This window comes from Camellia sinensis, chromosome 5 (assembly GCF_055761805.1).
Source record: "Camellia sinensis isolate YWXY chromosome 5, ASM5576180v1, whole genome shotgun sequence".
Taxonomy (NCBI): domain Eukaryota; kingdom Viridiplantae; phylum Streptophyta; class Magnoliopsida; order Ericales; family Theaceae; genus Camellia; species Camellia sinensis.
The window spans coordinates 59674518-59691835 of record NC_138965.1 but is presented as its reverse complement, the minus strand read 5'-3'; the positions used below and the strand labels follow the sequence as shown (position 1 = coordinate 59691835).

The window sequence follows — 17318 nt, the reverse complement described above, 5'->3', positions numbered from 1 at the left end:
CATCTGTCTGTTGGTTTGGTGGATACGGATTAAGCAAGTTGTGCGGGTTAGCGGATGGATGCAATCGATTTGGTAGTTTAAACTTTACAAATTTTGGACATTTTTTTGAATTATAATTCATAACCGTTACACTATCCAATAACTAGTAATCTAAAAAAATATATATTATTTGTCAATAATAGATCATGGAATCACACATGCATATTTTTAAGGTATTATTTTATTTTTATAAAAATATATATATTTTATTATTTCTACTCTATGTTGTTACTTGTTGGTATTTTTATTTATTTATTTATTTTTTTAAGAATAAAGCTTCGGACTGCCAGTGGGGGTGCTGGGAGTCCCTTCCCATTGGTCAAAAAAACAATATTTTTTTTTTTTAAAGTTTTCAACCAATCCCAGGCCGACACGTGGCACTGGGGGGGGTCACTGGGGGCCTGTAGCATTGCTGTTTTTTTAAAACTTCATCTATGGGTGGATCGGGTTCGTACGGATGCAGGATAGTTGATTCATCATTTGAACCATATTCACAGATTTTAAAATATTTTATCTGCATGCATTCACTAAAAAACACAGATCAGTCCAAAATCAATTAGGTTGGGCAGATTAGATGGATTCATAATCACCCCTACTTTAATTATAAACAAATTATATAATTAAAATCATTTTTTAATTTTCTCCTCCAATTCAATAATTAATTTTTTATCAAACGAAGTATTTAGTTAATATGATACTGTAACATACTTTAAAAAATAATTATGCTCATTCAGATATATACACATAATTCAATTAAAAACTATCATATGCTTATTAAAATTACATTTTATTGCACAAGACTTTAGACTACACACCCCATGCTTTTAAAAATAATTTTATATATTTGTCCATATAAGTATAGACAGAATTAATTCTCAAAAAATATATATAGACAGAATTTAAAATAAAAAAAAATAAAAATAAAAATAAATAAACTTCTACTATGTTCATTACAACAGTCAGCTGCTAGCAGAGGCGATTAATTTATTTTAAAAAATACTGAAATACTTGTTTAGGCCAAGTCTTGTTCTATTCAAATGCAAAAATTTTAAATACAGGCTTATCCTAGTAATTTATCACATCGACTTTTTGATACAAAACAAGCTCATTTACTAATAAACTGATATATAGACTAACCTAAAATTGTGGAATTTACTAAGCACATATTTAACTTGAAAACAAACGACTTCGATCTATACTATAACAAAAAGTCTTGAGACTAATTTTTTTAGTAGTGCACAACTGTAGCATGCATTACATTTTTCCAAAGGCAAGCTCAGATATACCAAAGAGCCCAGAAGGTAGACAACCTAAAATATTTTCAATTGGGTCAAATTTTCCAACAAAAACAGATAAATCAAATCAAATTTTTGGTCACTGATCCTTGAGGGTGGGGGAAACACTACAAGTACTTCAGCTATTCCATACACATTGTTTCTGTATGATTCAAGACTTGGAGGGGCTTTTCCCAAATTAAGGTAAAATAGCAACTTATTTTTCAAAGTAAACCTAATTTGGACGGAATTCTCAAACTAAGCTAAAATGCGGATACAAACCACGCTTTCACCGTTTTTGTGCCCCTTCGTGGAAAATTTGTAAAATCTTAAAAACGTGGTTACAAACCACACTTTTAATTAAGAAAACGTGATTACAAACCACGTTTTTAAAAAAATTTAATTTATACATAAAGCGTGGTTAGAAACCACGCTTTTAAGTAAATTTTTTTTTTCAAAAGACGTGGTTGCAAATCACGCTTTTACTGTTGACCAAAGAAAACGTGAATGATAACCACGCTTTTAATCAAAATGTAAAAACATGTTTTCAATAATACAACACTCACTCTTCTTTCTCACACACTCACTCGCTCTCTCTCTCTCTTTCTCTGCCATACACACACACACTCCCATATATAATTTTTAATATATATAAAATTTATTTTATAAAATTGAGACCAATATTAAATATATATAATAGTAATTTATAATAACTTTAATTCTTAAAATTTATTTTTTTTATTTAAATAAATTACACTGACACCCCCTGAGATTTATGTTTATGACAGTTCCCCCCTCACCTTTAAAAAAAAAATTCATTGAAAATAAAATAAAATTAATTGGAACAAAAAATTAATTGAAAAAAAAAGTTATTTGAAAAAAAAATTAATTAAAAAAAAATTTGTTAGTAAAATTTTTAAATTTTTGTTTAAAACCAACGTAAACTCGTTTTTTGAATTTACGTTTTTTTCTCAAATTTACAAATTAAGACAACCATTTATAAACTAAAAAAATTATGAAACAAATTTTTATGATAGTTTTTAAATTTTTATAAATATAAATTGAAAACTGAAAACAAAATAGTTACCAAACATGTCTCAGATGATAAAAATATCATAAAATTAAAAAATTATTAATTAAGTTACCAACGTAAAAAATGACTTATCAAAAGATTTTTAGGCTATATATGGTTTGATTTTTAAATTTTTTTTAAAAAAAATTTAAAATTAATTTAGTTAAGAAATAAAAAATAAAAAATAATTATCATTTAAGGGTAAAAAATAATTATCATTTTAACTTTTGGACAAGTTATATAGATACGTATGGTTGTTTTAATTTAATTTGTAAAAAATTATTTCTAATCACTCGAAAGATAAAAATTATATAAAAATAATTTATATTTACAAAAATTATAAAAATTATTATTATATATATTTAATATTGATAATAAAATTTATATATATTAAAAATTATATATGTGAGTGTGTGAAAGAGAGAAAGAGGGTGTGTGTGTGAGAGAAGAGTGAGTGCTGGTTTTGATGTATTATTGAAAACGTATTTTGAAAACACGTTTTTACATTTTAGTCAGAAGCGTGGTTATCATCTACGCTTTCTTTGGTCTACAGTAAAAGCGTGGTTCGCAACCACGTTTTTTGAAAAAAAAAAATTTACTTAGAAGCGTGGTTCCCAACCACGTTTTATGTATAAATTAAATTTTCTTAAAAATATGATTTGTAACCACGTTTTCTTAATTAAAAACGTGGTTTGTAACCAAACTTTTAAGATTTTATAAATTTTCAGCGGGAAGGGCACAAAAACGGTGAAAGTGTGATTTGTATCCGCGTTGTAACTTAGTTTGGAAATTCCGTCCAATCTAAACCTACTTTGAGAAATAGGTTATTATTTTGCCTTAATTTGGGAAAAGCCCCAGACTTGGAAGCACAATCGACCACATGTGATTTAAACTTCTCGAGCTCAGCCAAGGCGTCCTCTTCAGGACTGTAAATCAAATCGTTCATGTGCCATATCTGCAGAGAACAATGTAATACCAGTTAGTACATCTACAAGTTGAAATCTAGATGTCAAGAAAAAGGGATGACGAGGAACACCCTGATACCTGTAGCGTTCCACCTCCGCCTGAGGTATCACAGTCATCAGATACACTAACAACTGTCCATGGATCAGCTGCATTCCAGTGGAAGTCAACTACTTTGTCCCTGGATGCATAAACAAACGACTTAATCATTATGGAGTAAAAGCAAGATGCATAAAACGAACAGAAGCCTTCTAGCAACCAAAACCTTGAACAAACTACACAATTATCAGATCAATCAATCGATCCATGCAAAGTGTAAAACAAGTTGAGAGAGAGTTGAGAGAGTGATATTGAAAGAGAACTCTCTGTAATTGAAACTGTATTTAGAAACCAAATAGAGGCTCTATAATATAGGAGCTGGATACAAAACATCATTATGATATAATTCAATATAATAAGGAAAAGGAGGCCGAAAGAAGGCGGGCGACCGAAAGCAGGGACAAGGAATCCTGTTATATACATACTATAATATATTAAAGGAATCCTATTATATACATACTATAATATATTAACATATTATATTAACAATTATATTAATATGTTAACAGCCCCCCTCAAACTCAAGGAGGACAAACATCAACCAACTGGAGTTTGGAAACAAGTTCAACGAAGCGGCCAGGAGAATGAGCTTTGGTGAAAATATCAACAGGTTGATCAGCAGAGGAGATTGGATGGAGATGGACAGTACCACGAGTGACGTGTTGACGAATAAAATGACAGTCAATCTCAATGTGCTTGGTGCGATCATGAAACACATCATTGTGAGCAATTTGAAGAGCACTTTGATTGTCATAAAAGAGGGCAGTAGCGCCAGAGGGGGAAACACCCATGTCAGCAAGAAGCCAACGAAGCCAGAGAAGCTCCTGAGTAGTATCAGCAAGAGCACGATATTCGGCCTCGGTACTGGAGCGAGCAGTAAGAGATTGTTTCTTGCTATGCCAAGAAATAAGAGAATCACCCAAGAAAAAGCAGAACCCGGTAGTAGAGCGCCGGTCAGTAGGATCCCCAGCCCAATCAACATCGGAAAAAGCACGAAGCTGGAGAGAGGAGCGGGCGGAATAATGAAGTCCATGAAACAAAGTACCTTTGAGATAACGAAGGATACGAACTAATGCAGCATAATGAGGGGTACGAGGAGCTGACATAAACTGGCTGACAATATGAACGGCATAGGCAATATCAGGACGAGTAACAGCGAGATAGACAAGGCTGCCAACCAGCTGACGATATAGGGTAGCATCAGAGAGAAGAGTGCCATCAAGAGGTGTAAGACGACTTTGAGGCTCCAGGGGAGTGGAGGCAGTCTTGCAATCCGTAAGACCAGCGCGGGTGAGAAGATCAGAGATATACTTAGCCTGAGAGAGAAAAGATCCCGTGGAATCATGAAAGATTTCAAGACTCAAGAAATAGCTGAGAGGACCAAAATCTTTCATCTCGAAATGATGGCTAAGAAACTGTTTAAGGCATAGAATACCATCAAGATCGTCACCGGTGATAATCATATCATCCACATAAAGAAGAAGCAAGGTGGTCCCTTGAGCAGTGTTCCGAATAAAAAGAGCAGTATCATAAGAACTGGAGGTGAAACCACAGTCATGAATAGTAGAGCTGAACTTGGCAAACCAAGCGCGCGGAACTTGTTTGAGACCATATAAAGCACGTTGAAGTTTGCAGACTTTATGAGGTGGATAAGTAGACCCAGGGGGAGGTTGCATGTAGACCTCCTCAAGAAGAACACCATTAAGGAAAGCATTTTTCACGTCCATTTGATAAAAATCCCAGTGTCAAGTGGTAGCAACCGCAATCAGGCTGCGAACAGAGGTGAGACGAGCAACAGGAGCAAAGGTCTCCTCATAGTCAATACCATATTCTTGGTTGAAGCCTTTGGCAACAAGGCGGGCTTTGTAGCGCTCAATAGATCCATCAGAACAAGTTTTGATTTTGTAGACCCATTTGCAACCAATGGCAGTCTTGCCAGGAGGAAGATCAACAATGTCCCAAGTGTGAGTTTTGTCTAAAGCCTGCAATTCATCAGTCATAGCTTGCTGCCAAAGAGGATTAGAGCGAGCCTCACGATAGGAGGTCAGTTCATAAGTAGAAAAAGCAGTAGAACCAACAATAAAGTCACGAAGACGAGTAGAAGGTTGGGTTACCCGGTGTGGGCGAGTAGAGGCAGGAGGAGCCAGAGGGAGAGACTCACCAGGAGGGGAGGAGCCCGAGGGAGCAAGAGCAGGACCATCAGAGGTAGCAGGTGCATGGGACAGACCAGTAGGCAAGGCAGGCGCGAGAGAGGCTGGTAGGGGCGGTGGAGTAAGCTCATCAGAGAACTCAAGAGAGGCTGGCAAGGGTGGTGGGGTAAGCTCATCAGAGAACAGATCCGTGGAAGGGTCAGTAAAAAACAGAGAGGATGAGGAAACGGACAAACGGAAGAGAGAGAGAGAGGAAAACATTTTGTGTTTCCAAAAGACTACATGACGAGAGATACGGAGTCGCTGGGAGAGAGGATCCCAACAACGATACCCCTTGTGTTCAATACCATACCCTAAGAAGCAACAAAGGCGAGAACGTGGTTCAAGTTTGGTACGTTCATGAGGTTGGAGAAGAACAAAACAGGCAGATCCAAAGACCCTAAGGTTGATGTAAGGGGGACGGGTGCCATGCAGACGCTCATAAGGAGTGTGATTATGAATGACAGATGTAGGGATACAATTGATAGTGTAAGCAGCAGTGAGAGCTGCCTCTCCTCAAAAATGTTCCGGACAAGAGGAAGACAGAAAGAGAGCTCGAGTAGTGTCAAGGATATGTCGATGTTTCCGTTCAACACGTCCATTTTGTTGAGACGTACCGGGACAGGAATGATGAGGTTGAGTACTATGACGCTGAAGAAAGGAAAGAAAGTCAAAATCTTTATATTCCATGGCATTGTCGGAGTGAAAAAGCTTAATATTTTTAGAAAATTGTGTTTTAACCATGGCAGCAAAATTGTAATAAAGTTGTTTGAGCTCAGAGCAATTTTTCATAAAACAACCATGTAAAACGAGAAAAATCATCTATAAAAACAACAAAATAGCGTGCGCCTCCCATAGTAGGAGTAGGAGAGGGTCCCCAAATATCAGAATGAATGAGATCAAATGGTGTACAACCAGTACGGGAAAAAGTAACAATTAGACCATGCTCACATAATTGACTAATGGAGATAAGATTTAAAGTAAGAGCAGGCAAAAGATAGACATGGGATAAAGATAAGTGAGAGGTTGAAATAGAACCAACATGACTTACAGACAGAAGAGACCCATCAGCAGTATGGATAGAAGGAACATGAGGAGTAGAAGAGAGAGGAGTAAAAATAATAGGGTCAAAGGTCATGTGATTACAACAAGCGGAGTCAAAGTACCAATAAGAGTTACCTGCGGTGGTAGATAAAGCAGTAGATGGAGGAGTACCGAAATTCTGCCAAAAATGTTGAAACATGGCTTCGACATCAGTTTGAGAGAAGACTGGAGTGGAAGGGTCTATAGGAACAGAGGAAGGTAAATCCTCTGAGGCAGCAACAGCAGTGCGTTGAGCAGGCATTGGTTTAAACGGAGTCCCAGAACGGTGAGAGTGGCTGCGAGAAAAATTCCCGGTGGAAAGACCATTGCGAGAGGCACGGGCGGGATTGCGGAAGCAATCTTGCTGGAGATGACCAGGGCCAGTCTTGTTGCAAAATCGACAAAGACGAACTGGACAATTAACCAGAAGATGAGTTGACGAAAGATTGCGGTTGCAGGCATTGGACTTCTGTGGTGAAGGTGGAAAAGGAGAACTTCGAATCTGATTCTGTGGTGAAGGTGAGGAAGGAGAACTTCGAATCTGGGGAATGGCAAGAACAGAGTCCACAGGGTGCGGATGGAGAATACCAAATCTGGTTTCCTCTGACAGGAGTTCAGAAATTGCTTGCTCAAGGGTGGTAAAGGAGTGCGATGAAGGAGAGATGCGCGTACTGGCTCAAATCAGGGAGTGAGAGCCATGAGAAACTGAACCAAGCGCTGTTGGTCACGGTAAGTAGTAAACAAGGCAGCATCCTTAGTACAATCCCATGGAGGAGGTTCAGAAAGAGCGAGCTGATCCCAGACATAATACATTTGGAAGAGGAAATCATTAATGTTCTGAGTTGTTTCTTGGCGCATACGGTGAAGATGACTCAGAAGCTGATATTGGTGAGCAAGGCCAGTAGTCTGATAACGTTCTTGTAAAAAATCCCAGATGGCTTTGGCAGGAGAGGAAGCAGAGTCAAGTTGGAACTGACCAAACTGAAGGCTGATAGATGTAATAGAAGTATTGCAAAACCAAGTGATGATCTGATAGTTTTTATTATCCCAATCTTCCAGTCAGTCGACATATTTGGCAGCGGAGTCCGTGGCAACGGAATCCGTGGTCCCTTGAACGGGTTTGCACACATCTCCAGTGATGATGTGCCAAAGTTTCTTTCCTTTGAGGAAGCCAGACATAGCTTGTGCCCATAGGACATAATTAGTCCCGTCAAGAATAACGGAAATAGGTTGGTTACAGGAGTCTAGGCGATCCATGAGAGAAAAATAGCACAATTGAGGTAGAATCTGAAAAAACCGAGGTTACCAGTGAATTCAGATGGTCAAAATCAATCAGAAAAGGAGTGAACGGACCAAAAATATGACCAGAAAGGCAGAAAATGGATTAGTCAACGAATTTGGTCAAACAAGGATGATGCAGGGCTGATGTCACAGACGCGGCGCACGTTAGCATAGAGTTGCGCGACGCACGTTAGCAGGTGAGAAACACGCGGCGCACGGAAGCAGCCAGGGCTGACGTCGGCTAACGTCAGAAACACGCGGCTCACGTTAGCAGATGAGGCCGTGGCGCACAATAGCACCGGACAGTGTAGGAGGCGCGTAGAGCGCGTCTGAAACGAGGAAGCGCGTTGCCTAATGTTCTGGCGGCCGTGGAGGCGCGTGAGACTTCAGATGATGATGAATCTGGTGGCGTTGGCTTCGTCGTGAAGAGACGAAGGTGCTGGTGTGGTCCAATTTGTATATTAGGTAAGGACGAGGTACGCAACAATCTGCCAAGAAAAGAAAATGTGATGCAGAGATTAGGAAAAACACCTGTGCTCTGATACCATGTAAAACAAGTTAGAGAGAGTTGAGAGAGTGATATTGAAAGAGAACTCTCTGTAATTGAAACTGTATTTAGAAACCAAATAGAGGCTCCATAATATAGGAGTTGGATACAAAACATCATTATGATATAATTCAATATAATAAGAAAAAGGAGGCCAAAAGAAGGCGGGCGACCGAAAGCAGGGACAAGGAATCCTATTATATACATACTATAATATATTAAAGGAATCCTATTATATACATACTATAATATATTAACACATTATATTAACAATTATATTAATATGTTAACACAAAGAATGACTTAAAGGGCTCCAAGCATAACATAATGACAAGACATGAGATTCGACATATATTATTAATTTATTTATAAAAAGAAAAATAAAAACAATAGGCAATAACCAGCCCACATTTGAGCCACACAAAAACCCACAAAACAAAGTCGCATTCACTGCTAGTTGCTTCTGAAGAAGTATATCTCTCAAAATTTTGTTTTAAAACATATTGTCCATGACCTCATTCCCTTACTGACTCGTGTTCCAAATGAAAGTTGCAGCATATTTTCTGCCATGGAAACTCCCAATCATTATGTGCATTGACCTAATGTGTCCTACCGTAGTTCCAAAACAGAGTTCTAGCCTGGCTCAAACAATTCTGCCGATTCATTACACACATCAAACGGATTCTTCAAGAACTTCAAGAAAACTTGCCAAACTCCTCACAGATTGAATGATATATCTGAACCTAAGGAGTTATTCCTATTAAATTTGAACATAATTGTTCTTCCACTACATATATATTTAGCATTCATTGACATTGCAGAAACAACATTCATCTTTCAATCTGTATCTGTGCTAATAAAACAATAGTTTCAGTCTTCTTCTTCTTCTTTATTATTATTATTATTATTATTATTATTATTATTACTACTACTACTACTACTACTACTACATTTCCAGTCTACCAAAAACACAAGAATATAACAAATTAAACTATCCCAATAGAATAAAAAGGGCATGCACATGCGTGCACAAACAACAAAATCAACAAAAACTCAGGGTGGAATTAAGCCATCCATTCATTTTTCTTCCAAATTTTTGTTCATCTTTCCTTTTTATGTTGTCTACATTGCTGAAAAAAAATTAAAAAATAAAAGAATATCCACAGAAAGATAAGCAGCGGGGAGATCTCAATGCAATCAAAATGGACCAATGGCATAATTAAAAGGCGCAACAAAGAAAAACAGATGACCAAGTCATCAGAAGAAGACACAATGGCATCACCAACTAGAAAATAAAGTGTCTTTGCACAGTGGAACCAAAAGATTTCAGAAAGAGAAAACACCAATTATTTGGGAGAAGGCTTTGTTAATTAAGTTGCAGAGGTAATCAGTTTCAAACCTGTGCCCAGCATGCTGGAAAAACAATCCAGAACAAGAATTTGGTGTTCTCGCTCCATTTTCATTCTTTTTACCAACCTGCAAGAGGATGTAGTCAGAAGTACTTATTTTATTTACACAGACAAAAAGAAAAAGAATATGGAAGAAACTTCACAAGCATTAACAGTTACAAAATGGTAACCCAATCTATTTACAAGTAGGTTGTTCCATTATTGAAATAAATGTAATACAACCCAAAGACAGAAGACTTTTCAACAGTAAACATTAGTATGAAAATATTACACCTATATCAGCCTTAGAGCCTGTTTGGATTGAGTGATTTGGAGAGAGAATTAAAAAAAAAAAAAAAAAAAAAAAAATCAATTTCTCTTGGTCCTAATCACCTGTTTTGGCTATTTTTGGCAAAGACTATAATGTTTGCATCATCTTGATGTTTTTCTTAATAAAATTTATCAAAAAAAAAGAAAAGAAAGAAATGGAGAGAAATTGATTTCTCTAACAGCCCATTTTTTTAATCTCTCCAAAATTGGAGAGATTGGGAGAAAAAAGGAACGAGATGATTACTAATTTTATATAATACCAAAATTATCCAGCTAGGAACTAAAGAAATAAAAAAATATAAGGTTATTTTGGTAATATAACGTGTAAGTTCCTTTTCTTTTCTTTTATGTAATCTATCCAAACAAAATTGAAGAGAAACAACTATATTTTCTCTCCAGCTCAACCAAACAAAAGGGAGATAATTTCTTTTCTTTTCTCCTCTCCAAACTTAACAAATCATTTGTTTTCTTCTCTCCTAGATAGCCAAACTGTAGAAATTTAATGTATAAAGAGAAATAGAGAATTGTATTATTGATTGATTTATATTGATATCTATTACAATGATTCATGATTCCTATATATAGAAGAGGGTGAGTGTGTAGTAGGTAAGGAGTAGGTGAAGTGGAGGTGGTAGTGGTGTAGTGGGTTAGGTTTAGTGGAGTAGGTGAGGTGGTAGTGGTGTAGTGGGTTAGGTTTAGTGGAGTAGGTTTAAGTGGGTGAAGTAGGTGGAGAGTAGGTGGATTTTAACAGCCCCCCGCAAACTCAAGGGGGATAGGAACTAACCAACTTGAGTTTGGAGAGAGTAACAAAACAAGAAAATACATAAAAATAAAAGAGGATAAGAGACACTGTATGGTCGTGTCAGACCATTGGTGAAGACACTGGATGGTGGTGTCATAACGTTGTAGAGGACACTGTATGGGGGTGTCATAACCATGTAGAGGACACTGTATGGTGGTGTCATAACGGTGTAGAGGACACTGGATGGCGGTGTCAGACCGATGTAGAAGACAGTTTATGGGGTCATGTCGGACCGTTGTAGCAGACAATGTTGTGACAGTTGTGGTGACAGTTTACGGAGTCTTGCTGGACCCTTGTAGAAACTAACCGGAATCAATGTCGGGACAGTTTACAGAGTCTTGTCGGACCCATGAAGGAGCTAACCGGAATCAATGTCGGGACAGTTTACAGTCTTGTCGGACCCTTAAAAAGTCGCACCCTCAAAAGGTGTGCCCAATCTTTCAAAAGGCGTGCCATCAAAAGGCGCGCCCACTTCATCAAAAGACGTGCCCGACAGAAAGCGTCGAGCCATCAAAAGGGGCGCCTGACACGCGGCGATGCACGTGATTGACAGAGCGCGTGTCGGCCTCGTCGTCTCTGTCTTTATAAACCAAAGCGAAGTCTGAGGCTTGGAAGCATAACAAACCAGTTGAAACCTCTTCGTTCTCTGTAACATTCTGTAACCAACCCTTCTCTGAAACACTCAGCAACCCAAAAACATGGCTTCTTCTTCCCGTTCAGCTACCCAGAACATAGCCTCTTCTTCCCGTGGTCTGCTCACTCTCTTTCCCGACCTCAACGAGTCAACAAGAGAGATAACTGGTGCGGTGGCCTGTGAACCTCAACCAAACACCTCTGGTTTTGCTCCGTTGAACTTTCCGATGCGGTCGGTGGAGCAAAAAATGGCAGTGCAAACGGATATTGAAGCTAATCAGTACACATTGAAGTCCTGTGTTGAAACTATGACTGCGGTCACAAACTTGTCGCACCGGCTGCAGAGTAGGACAAATGAGGTGCAGCAGTTAAACGCCCAACTGGCTCTGCTCCAACGCATGTATAAGGATGCGCGAGCAGAGATAAGTGTGCTAAAGGCGGAAAATAAGGAGCTGAAGCGGAAGACCACCGTTATGTTCCGATTTGGAGGTCCGCCATATGCTGTAGTGGAGGAGCAGGGTGGAGTGATCGTGCCCAGTGGAGTGGGAAACACGGAGGCAACACCGTCAAGGGCCGCCTAGGACGGAGGCAAGAAGAAAAGACCGGCGGAATAGGCGAAAAAGTGAGGTCGGTGGGTGGCCGTCTGCAGAAAAGAAAACAAATCTTGTGGTGTTGTGGTTTGTGTTGTTGTGGTTGTTTTTTTTTTTTTTTTTTTGTGTTAAAATTGTGATCGGGGTTGATCCCTGAGATGAATAAAAGATGGTTTGGTGTGCAAAGCTATATGGTATGAATGGAATTTGAAAAAGATTAAAAAATAATGTGAAAGAAAAATAAAGAAAGAAATAATAAAAATATATTTGAAATCAAAATGAAAGATGGGGAAAATAAGGAAAGTGGTTTGGAGAAAATAAATAAAAATAATGGATTTTGAAATCAAACGGAGGAGAGAGAGGGGACAAGCCCATGTGAGAGAAAGAGGGGAAAAATGATAGCCGATGCACCCAAAAATAATCTCGATGCACCCAAAAATAATCTAGCTGCTATCCACAGGCGCTTAGGGGAAGGAAATGGTAGCAAGAGACGGCCAACACCATATATGGCTATAGCAAAGAAATGGAGTATCAAGCTCAATGGGCTAGGATTTAGACCAGAGAGTAAAGCCACTGGTCCTGTTGAACACACACCTCCAAGGCTCAAATAATCAAAACATGCTTCACGCATTTCCTTCCTTGCTTGATCAGGAGATGCACAAAACACCTTATACAGGGCTCCAGTCATTCCTCTACCAGTTAAAGGATGACGCATGTTGAAAGCATCACCTATTAATAGTGCTCCAGGAGTAGGGTACGGAGCAGCTGGCATACTTCTATTGGGCATTGTTCTAATACTTCCCTTATCAATTGCAGCTATAAATGAATCATGCAGCTCAGGTGGAACCTGGGGAGCCACCAGAGGGAAGCAAAGCCGAAGGCTGCTGCAAAGCCGAAGGCTGTAAAAGCGAAAAAGGAAAAGAAGGCTCCGGCTAAGACAAAAGCTGCTGCGCCAAAAGCTAAAGCCGCTGTGAAGCCCAAGCCAGCGGCAAAGGCCAAGCCAGCTGCGAAGCCAAAAGCTGCTGTGAAACCGAAGGCTGCCGTGAAGCTGAAAGCTGCAGTGAAGCTCAAGGCTGTGGCGAAGCCCAAACCAAAGCCGAAGGCGAAGGATCCTAACAAGAGGCAAATGAGCATGGAGGAGAAGCATAGATTGAGTGTTGGGTTGCAGAGTTTGCCCCAGGAAAAGATGCCACAGTTAGTGCAGATTATGAAGAAGAGGAATTCACATTGGCCTCAAGAGAGAGGATTTAGGCAGTGATGGGAAGGTATGTGTAGAAAATAAGCGGAATAGGTTGAGGTCCGGCGGGCGGCCAAGGCGAGGTTGCCGCCCGCCGGTGAAACGAAAAATACTAAGTGCTTAACCTTGCTCTGATACCATGTAGAAATTTAATGTATAAAGAGAAATAGAGAATTGTATTATTGATTGATTTATATTGATATCTATTACAATGATTCATGATTCCTATATATATAGAAGAGGGTGAGTGTGTAGTAGGTAAGGAGTAGGTGAAGTGGAGGTGGTAGTGGTGTAGTGGGTTAGGTTTAGTGGAGTAGGTGAGGTGGTAGTGGTGTAGTGGGTTAGGTTTAGTGGAGTAGGTTTAAGTGGGTGAAGTAGGTGGAGAGTAGGTGGATTTTAACACAAACATAGTGTTAAGGTTACACTCATACGAGACTATGATGAAATGCTCTGAGGCACAGCATAGGAGGGGGGCAGAAAACAATGGTTTCTTAATTTCAAATGTCCATTGGTAGATGTGACTAAAATTTATTGGAATATATATGCATGTAACTATAACTGAAAATCTTTCCTTTTTCTGCTTGGATCATTCTTTGAAGATGTGTTTGACAAAAGAATTCCTTAATGATATTTTGCACAAGAACCTACAGAATGTATCCTCACCGCTAACAAATAACAGTCCGCACAAGACATTAAAAATAACAATGACATGTAGGGTTTCAAAAAAATCAGTTGGAAAATAGCCTAATCAATGCATGTTAAACTTTCTTGGAGCTGATTTACAGGCATTCTGGTCTGTGAGATGACCAGTGAATTTACTCATTGTCATTACCACATGCACTTGCGCTATAGACTGAGAGAGAAGGGGGTAATAGTGAGGGTAGAAGTATATCCAACACCTTTTCGTAATCCCAAATATTCAAGAAACCATCCTCCACAGAACTTCCAAAGACAGATGACCTGTCCAGTGACCACTGTAAAATGAATTGAAAGTTCGTGTAAAAAATAAACAATGTTTGTATAGTAGCACAGTTTGCTATACATGTACTGTGCAGTGAAAAGAAACAAAAATGAAAAATGAAATGAACAATAGAAGAAACTTGTTTAAGACCTGCACACACAGAACAGCAGCTTTATGACCTTCGAACTTATAAACGGACAACCCTGCTCCATCAGAAGTCAGATTCTGGCGATCAAACATGCAAACAGAATTTCCTGCAGACCTGAAATGACATTGTAGAATAACAAAAGGACCTAAAAACTATCACAAATCCAATTTCATGCAGAAAATAAGTACTAAATCAAGATATATCACATACCCCGGCTTTAAATTCCATGGTCCGGTTAAATGTACAAAAAAGTAAGAGGAATAAGAATATGCCCAGTTATTATAAGGTTTTCATCATGGGGATTCCAATCAACACAGTGCAGATCAGCATTGTGTGCTTTTTTAACCTATTCATCACAAACAAATAATAGTTTACTAAACATTACACACATAAAGTGAGATTATCTCAGAAAGATAGAGAGAGAGTTAATAGAGGTGAACATGGTTCAAAAAATCATAGCAACAGGGAAAGTGAACACTGCATAGCTAATGAAGGCAGTCTGATATGAAAAGTGTAGTGGTTATTCAGGAGAAATTTTAATCCACAATACTGCCTCCCAGCCAATTACTCTCGATTCTCGAACAGGAAAAGAAATAAGAAAAAATAAAATTAAGTAACAAAAGACACTAATATACAATGAATTTTTACAGGAAAAGAAGAGTTGTCAGACTTGTTCTGATAATTAGCACATTAATGCAGGAACCAAATAACTTAAATTCCAGACCAAAATCATTTTGTAACTCCTAAATATAAGACTAAGTATAAAGAGACTGAGTAACCCTGCTCCACTCCCAATTACGGGAAATATTACAAGCACAACTCCATGAGATTGATACAGACAATTTGAGGAAAGCAATCCACAATTGTTTCTCAAACACTGAGGAAATGGAAGTAACAGCATGATAGACTGAACACAGAACATAATTACCTAAATATATGTGGTACTCCTACTTATTTACATATGTTGAGACATTAAATTTCATCAAAAATTATCCCTTGTTCAACATATATTTGCCAGCAATAGCAGAGTGTAATCATCGAGCAGTATTCAATAGATGGATTAATGCTTTGTGCCAAGGACACAATCCACCCATCTATACAGACAGCCATATCTAGCAAGTTTAAACTCTGTGGATTATGTGTTTTCCACTTTTCATGAATACAGTGAGTTACATTATACAAAAGAAACAGTAAATTACCAAGCAACAAAAAGTGGGAAGCTCCTGACCTTAAAAACTGGGCTAGTGCCAACTCATGCATCCCATAATATTAGAAAAGAATCATCTCCTACGCTACAAAACTCCTGTGCACTTCATCAAAGTTGGACAAACGTCAGAAAGAGAGTCCCCATCAAAAACCTAAGAAACTAGATCACATGCTACAATGATACAGAAGAAAATTTTGGGTGAATTGAGATTAATTTCTCCCTTTTTTTTCCCAGGAATATTTATCAATGAGTGCCGTTGCTACTAAATGTGATGTCAAGATGAAAAATGTCAATGATAGGATCTTAGAAACAGAAATCAAGTCTAATGCACTGATTAGCATACTTCTCACAAGACATGATACTGTTATAGCCCATAACTGAAGTATAGAGAGAGAGCGAGAGAGAGAGAGCGCAACTAGATGACTGCAGCAATCTGACTAAGACCATAAACTTACCTCGATGGACAGAACTGCACATCTTCAACTGTGTCCTCATGCCCCTGGAAGATTCCATGTGGCCCAATAGAAATGTTATCAGTAGTTTTAATGATTGATCCGTCAGATCCTGTAGGCTTGGTGGATGGATCTGATGTCAATGTCAATACATGATCATGAATACTCCACAAGACAACAGACTTGTCCTTCCCTGCCATAAAACTCAACTAATTTAAAACTCAATATGTAGATCAAGGACTAGTTTGGAAAATGTTTTTTCAGTAGCTTTTTTGCTTTTCTAAGATGAAGTTTAAAAAAAAAAAAAAAAAAAGGTTGATGTGTATGGCATTGGCAAAAAGTATATGTTTTTTACATTTTTTTTTTAATTTTTTTTTTTAAGACTAGAAAGACATAAACAGTAAAAAAATTAATAAAAATGTTCACTAAAGACTAAGTTGGGAGTGGCCAGCTCCGGCCAGTGCTCTCCTTGCCCATCCCAGCTCTAGTGACCCTTCCCAAACCCTCCTTACCCTCACCCGCCCTTCCCCGCCACCCGTCCATCGCAACCCCCCTTCCTCTCTCTCTCTCTCTCTCTCTCTCTCTCTCTCCCACACACACATTCTCACTACCTACTTAGCCACCCTCACCCTCGTTTGTCAAGGGCATCACAAAGGTGGAAGGGGGTTACGTGGTGGAGGGCTTCGTGATGATGGATGGGGGGTCATACCTTGGTTGCAGGAAGCAGGAATGGAGGAGCATGTGTAGATAAAAGTTTCTTAAGTTGGGAGTGCCCGGGAAACCTTTATATATATAATATAATATAATGTAAGATAATAAAAAAATACAAATATTTTTTTTTGGCTTTATTCAAATATATCAAAGTTCATTATTTTATTGATTTATATATTTTTTATATAATATGCGTGTTCTTTCTTTTTAATGGACTTCGATTGCAATACAATAGTATCCAATGTTCTTTGAATCTGCAAGCTAAGACCAACTATAGGCCCAATGAACTTTTTAAATGAAGTCCATGACCAC

General features: G+C 38.3%; 1 protein-coding gene across 4 annotated transcripts; it reads right to left on the bottom strand.

Moving 5' to 3' along the window:
- Nucleotides 1–1205: 1205 nt before the first annotated feature.
- Nucleotides 1206–16435, bottom strand: LOC114276903 (WD-40 repeat-containing protein MSI4). Of its 4 annotated transcripts, XM_082868963.1 has the most exons (7): nt 16299–16435; nt 15865–15939; nt 14639–14750; nt 14427–14501; nt 9947–10023; nt 3430–3529; nt 1206–3340 (listed from the first exon to the last, which is right to left on the bottom strand). In XM_082868963.1, exons 2-7 carry the CDS (start codon nt 15894–15896, stop codon nt 3164–3166), a joined length of 573 nt encoding a protein of 190 aa, XP_082725089.1. In that variant the 5' UTR covers nt 15897–15939; nt 16299–16435; the 3' UTR covers nt 1206–3163. The 4 variants fall into 4 exon arrangements, with proteins under 4 accessions (XP_082725089.1, XP_082725090.1, XP_082725091.1 ...); XM_082868964.1 differs by lacking the exons at nt 15865–15939; nt 16299–16435 and adding an exon at nt 14847–14984; XM_082868965.1 differs by lacking the exon at nt 16299–16435 and having other exon boundaries at nt 2980–3340; nt 14427–14487; nt 15865–15948.
- Between the last annotated feature and the right edge of the window lie 883 nt (nt 16436–17318).